We start from the raw sequence: 6,654 nt of genomic DNA on the forward strand, positions 1-6,654 counted from the left end.
TATACAACAGTGAAGTGGGTTGTGGTTAGCCTTTATACCATAACATAATGCTTTCACCAATATTTGAATTTGAATTTGTATAAGAAAGTAAGTGTTTGGAAAGTGTTGTTGTATATTTGTGTGTGTGTGTGTGTGTGTGTGTGTGTGTATTTACCTAGTTGTATTGTACAGGGTTCAAGCGGGGCTCATAGTGTCCTGTTTCCATATCTTCATTTATCTAATTTTTCCTTAAAGTTATGCACATTATGTGCTGTAACAACTTTATTATCCAATGCATTCCATTTTTCCACTGTTCTGTGTGGAAAACTGTATTTTCCAATGTCCTTCACACACTGCCTCATTCTGATCTTCTTTTCATGTCCTCTTGTCCTTCCTTCTTCTGTCAACAGCACCAAGTCTTCTTTGTCTATCTTTTCAATATCATTGACTATCTTGTACATTGTTATTAGGTCCCCACATTCTCTTCTATCTTGTATGGTTGGCAATTCCATTTCCTTCAGTCATTCTTTATATGTGAGGTCCTTTAATTCCGGCACCATCTTTGTAGCAATCTTCTGTATCCTTTCCAATTTTCTTATATCCTTTTTAGAGCTCAGAGACTGCTGCATATTCCAGCCTTAGGCGTATCATGCTTGTGATGATTTTTCTCATCATATCTTTTTCCATGTAATGGAATGCCACTCTTATATTAGTCAACATTTTATATGATAGTTCAAATATCTTGCTTATGTATTTTTCAGGGCTCAGATTTTCTTGTATAATCACTCCAAGATTTTTTTCCTCTTTGGTCTTCATTATATGTTCCTCTTCCATCAAATAGTTCCATACTGGTCTTCTCTTACTCTTTCCTAGTTCCATTATGTGACATTTCTTGGCATTAAACTCCAATTTCCACTTCCTGCTCCACTCATAGATCTTGTTTATATCTTCCTGCAACAGCAGACAGTCCTCTCTGGTTTTGATAACTCTTAGCAGCTTTGCATCATCAGTGAATAAATTTATATAACTTTATCCCAATGTGAATGTCATTTACATAAATCTGAAACATAATGGGGGCTAACACTGACCCTTGTGGTACTCCACTGGTTACTTTACCCCAAGATGAGTATGTATCTCTGATCACAGTTCTCATTTCTCTATCCTTTAAATAATCTCCTGTCCATTCGGGCAAAGTTCCTCGCAGTCCTCCTATGTTCTCAAGTTTCCAAAGTAGTCTTCCATGAGGGACTTTATCAAAAGCCTTTTTAATATCCAGGTATATTGTGTCTACCCATCCATCTTTGTTTTCAAGTCCTGCAATAACTCTCGAGTAGAAGCTTAATAAGTTTGATACACCTGACCACCCTGTCCTGAACCCAAATAGTCTGTTCGATGTGACTTGCTCCTCTTCTAGAAATTTAACCCGATTTTCCTTTGATAATTATTTCACATAACTTCCCCAAGACACTTGTAAGTGACACTGGTCTGTAGTTTAGTGGTTCAGTTGCCTTTCCTCCTTTAAATATCGGTATTACATTGGCTCTCTTCCATTCTAGTGGAACTTTCCCTTCATTTATTGAACTAGTAATTATTTCCCAAATTGGATCCAGTAGTTGCTCTTTACATTCTTTTAATGTCCAGCCTGATACACCATCTGGCCCCATTGCTTTTCTGACTTATAACTTATTCAATAATCTTCCAATATCCTCTTTGTGCACTGCGATCTCCTGTAATCCTTGGCAATCCCATGTCCTATTAGGTTCTGTGAAATCATCTGCAGTGAATACCATTTTGAAGCTCTCATTCTTTATTTCACACATTTTCTTCTGTTTGGTATGTCTTCCCTTCTTTAATTATTTTTTCAATTGTTTCCTTATTCTTTGTTTTGCCATTTATAAACTTGTAGAAAAGTTTGGGTTCATCTTTGCTTTTATTCACTACATCTTTCTCAAAGTTTCTTTCTTCCTCTCTCCTTACTCTAATATATTCATTTCTGGCATCTTTGTACTGCTGTCTGTTATAGTCATTTCCCTGCTTTATGAGTTTCTTCCACGCTTTATCTTTTGCCTTTTTTGCTTGTATGCATTTAGTATTGTATTTTTTTCTGAACTCTATAAACAGGTACAAACTTTTTTAATTCTTCATTATATTTCTGTAAGAATATGTCATATTTCCCTTGTACTGTCTTTCTGTACATAATATTACTCCACTGAATATCAGCAAAATAGATCCTTAATTTTTCAAAATCCACTCTTGCATAATTTTATCTCTCTCCTTTATAGTCCTCTCTGTAACTTATCTCATCTTCCTCCTGAATTTGCATCTCTAATGTCATATGATCACTTCTCCCCATTGGACTAAGGTATTGTATGATTGGAGGGGGCTGTGGTTTCTTTGTGAAAACTAGATCAAGCAACGATGGTTCTTCCCTCTTGTACCTTGTTGACTCCTCCACCCACTGGTCCATTGCATTAACTATAGTCAACTGTAACACTTCCTCGCTCCACTGTCCAGCATTATCCATTACTTCCATCTCTCTCCAGTTTACTTTTTTACATTTAAAGTCTCCAACTAAAAGTATTCTTCTATCTCTTCTTATCATGTTATCTAGGCACTTTATCACCTCCCTTTGCATATCTTTATGTTCTTCTGTTCCCCATGTATTAATCTTTGGTGGAACATATGTAACTATAATTTTTCTCTTCTTCAAATCTTCTGTTTTGATTGTTACTCCCATTACTTCCACTTTGTCCTCACCACATTGCACATCCTCCACACATATATCATCACGAACCATTATTAGCACTCCTCCTCCCCCTTTATCCTTCCCGTCTCTCCTCCAGGTATTATATCCCTCTTTAAAGTTGACATGGATCTCTCCTCTCAGTTTTGTTTCAACGATGCACATTACATCCAGCTTTTTCTCTTTCAAATAATCTCTAACTTCCAATATGCTTGATAACAACCCATCTATATTAGTATAAGTCACTCTTAATTTCTTGCCTCCTCCACGACCTCCTCTTTCTTCCTTGTCTATCTTATCATTAATGTACACAGTGAACAGTAACATTACTAGGATCAGGACTGTTCCCTGAGGAACTCCACATATAACTCTACTCCATTTTGATTCTTCACCTTTTATCACTCTTCTCATTTCTGTTTTTTAAAAAGTCTGTTATCCAATCTAATACTTTTTGCTTGTAAACCACCTATGTTTTTAATTTTCCATATTAATCTCTGATGTGGTACTTGATCAAAAGCCCTTTTTAGATCCAAGTTGACACAATCTGCCCATCTGTCCCTCTCCTAAATGATATCTATTGCTCTACTGTAGAAACTCAATAGGTTTGTGACACAAGATCTTCCACCTCTGAAACCAAATTGTTGTTCAGTTAATGTATGTGATTTTTCTAGCTGTTGCATCCATCTGCCTTAAACTATTTTTTTCTTAAGTTTCTTCCATGCCTTTTCTTTGTTCTTTTTTGCTTCTTCACAATTTCTGTTAAACCACTGTTTATTATTTAAAGTCCTCTTTCTGTAATATGGCACAAACTTTTTCACAGCAGAGTTATACAAATCCATAAATTTATCGTATTTCAATTGCATATCCCTTTCCTGGTATACCACGGACCAGTCAATTTCATTAAAGAACTCCCTGATATGGTTATAATTTGCCCTAATATAATTTAATTTTTCCTCCCTGCGTTCCACAATCGTATTCGTGCTTAATTCCGTATCCAGCTCAAAGCTTAGGACATCATGATCGCTTCTCCCCAAGGGACATTTATGTTCAATTTCCTCTTTTAGAGATGCCCTGGTAAATACCAAATCCAACCTTGCTGCAACATCTTGTCCCCTGCACCTTGTTGGTGATCTCACCCATACTGTGTGTGTGTGTGTGTGTGTGTGTGTGTGTGTGTGTGTGTGTGTGTGTGTGTGTGTGTGTGTGTGTGTGTGTGTGTGTGTGTGTTGTGTGTAGTGTGTGTGTGTGTGTGTGTTCGTGCAGGGCTAGTTGTATTGTACAGGGTTCGAGCAGGGCTCATAGTGTCCCATATCCATGTCTCTAATTATCCAATTTTTCTTTAAAGTGTGTGTGTGTGTGTGTGTGTGTGTGTGTGTGTATTGACCTGGTTGTATGTTACAAAGTATGAGTGGGGCTCATAGTAACCTGTCTCCATATCTAATTTTGTCCAACTTTTCCTTAAACTTATGTACACTTTTTGTTTTTACAATCTCTTTACTCAAGCTGTTCTAGATGTCCACCATCTTATGTGGAAAGCTAAACTGTGTGTGTGTGTGTGTGTGTGTGTGTGTGTAATTCACTGTTTGATCTGCTGCAGTCTCTGACGAGACAGCCAGACGTTACCCTACGGAACGAGCTCAGAGCTCATTGTTTCCGATCTTCGGATAGGCCTGAGACCAGGCACACACCACACACCGGGACAACAAGGTCACAACTCCTCGATTTACATCCCGTACCTACTCACTGCTAGGTGAACAGGGGTTACACGTGAAAGGAGACACACCCAAATATCTCCACCCGGCCGGGGAATCGAACCCCGGTCATCTGGCTTGTGAAGCCAGCGCTCTAACCACTGAGCTACCGGGCCGTAGTGTGTGTGTGTGTGTGTGAAGAATTTGTCTTGACTAGTCACTTCTCTTTTTGAAGGAAGTCAGCTTGGTATACAGATTCATGTATATAAGAATCTATACATGTGAAAAGACACAAATATGATTGTTCACATTTTTCTCTCTTAGGTGCCATTCTGGGAGCCACAGAGGCGGTGATGCTGCGATCTTATCACCGGGACCAGTACCTTGCCAGTGATGTGGTGCCAGATTGGTGTAATTTGATTTTCAACACATGTGAAGACCGAGATGAGAAGTTTGCCTAAGTCTGATATTAACCGCACACTCTAAAATATATTACATTCACCGTGGAGAGATTGGCAGTTATGCAATATCTATTTATTCTTATATCTTATTTGTTTCTTTAACGTATGAATGAATGAATAAAACTTAAACAACTACTAAAAGCTTTAATATCTGTGATTTTGGGATGAGGCAGAAAACCAAAGTGACGAAGCATGACCCATTCCACCATTATATCTTTGAGACGAGTACTTTGTCCTTTTCTTTACTCTTCCATCATTGTTATTTATCTAATTATTTTACTCAATAGGTGATAATTTTAGTCCTTATAACATGTACCTTTTATTTTATTTTTTTACCTATCTTGTGTTTATAGTGCCTGTAGACATTTCTGAAGACATGGTTGTGAAAGCTCAGTTGGTTGGGCTTCACCTGTAGATACTCATGCCACCCCTTGAGATTTACAAGTACTCCCTAATGCATTTACAATTGAAGGCAGTTATTGAGGGTACCATGTTGGTGATCTTTCACCCCCTGATGATTGCATCTAAACACTTTTTTTGCTGGACATAAAAGGTGCATCCATGATGAGATAAATAGTGCCCTACTTCATGATTTATTGGCCTTGCTTTTTTTCTATAAATTCATCCTCTAATTATTTCTTAAATGTTTTGATTTTTCCTTATTCCTCAACATGATTGGTGAGTCATCTCTTTGCAGTATGATAGTATGTTGGTGAAATAATTACATCCTTCCTTTCTTCAAGGAGGTCCTACCTCACATTTACTATTTTTGTATTTTGTATTTGTAATATTTTTTCATACTGAAATTGTGTGATAGCTCTTCAGGGTTTATTTCTATTGTCTCAAAGTCTATATCTATAGATTGGAAAATTTCCTTTTCCACTGATAAGGTAATGATGCCTCTCTCCCTGTCTGGGCTGATAATAAGGATTGAGCTTGAATAGTAATTATTCTTTCTTCCTCAGCACTTAAAGCATAGATATGATGCAGTATATGGCTGACTCCTAATGTGATCTCTAGGATTGGCAAACCAGTCAACCTTATTTTTTCTAACTAATTTCATGAGGAAACATCAAAGATAATTATCCACACCTATAATAAGTCAAGTTTATATTCTGGTCTCTTAAATAATTGGCTGTCATTCAGTCCTTTAAGTTTTACATGGATATATTTACACCTACATTGATCTTACATCAATTATTATATTTGAGAGGAATCCTGAGATGGCTAAATTAGATTTATTTATTAATGGTAGCTCTTTATGGATGGAACTCTCACTTCATGACTTGAATCCTCCAGTACCCTATGGCATAGATGCCTCCTGGCCAGTTTAGAATAAGAACTAGTAATGCTGACAACTGCCTTACAGTATAGTTTTAGACTGAATTCTTTAAACAACTAAGACTAATTATATAGATTCACTTAACTGGTATTGAGACACCTCCTTTCTTGACTATTACTGACAAGTGAACAATGAGCTTGATAATATTAAGTTTCTTTGCTGAAAATAACTTTGTCCTCAGTAAGGAAAGTAAATAACAAAATATAGGAGTTATTGTCAAATTCCTTCAACAAAATTTTCATAGAAAATAAGTAAGGCATCTGTTTCTCATTGTTCATGGAAACAGGATTATAAATTAAATTATTGCATAATTAGCTTTTGGGGAGAAATAACAGACAAATATTTTTTACTCTGGCAATATTAGAGTTCAACAGTAATATGCTATCTTTTGCACTTATAAAACAACTTAAATGATCATGTTGAATGTAAAAATATATG

At 36.6% G+C, this 6,654-nt stretch overlaps 1 protein-coding gene across 1 annotated transcript in view; it reads left to right on the forward strand.

Moving 5' to 3' along the window:
* The window catches only part of LOC123517087 (actin-related protein 10-like), a 9,870-nt gene extending 4,861 nt beyond the window's left edge, over positions 1–5,009 (forward strand). Inside the window, exon 8 of the mRNA XM_045276957.1 lies at positions 4,738–5,009. Within this exon, the coding sequence (XP_045132892.1) occupies positions 4,738–4,874 (137 nt within the window). The 3' untranslated portion in view covers positions 4,875–5,009. The remainder of the gene's footprint in view (positions 1–4,737) is intronic.
* The last annotated feature ends 1,645 nt before the right edge of the window (positions 5,010–6,654 follow it).

The sequence above is a fragment of the Portunus trituberculatus genome, chromosome 41 (genome assembly GCF_017591435.1).
Source record: "Portunus trituberculatus isolate SZX2019 chromosome 41, ASM1759143v1, whole genome shotgun sequence".
NCBI lineage: Eukaryota > Metazoa > Arthropoda > Malacostraca > Decapoda > Portunidae > Portunus > Portunus trituberculatus.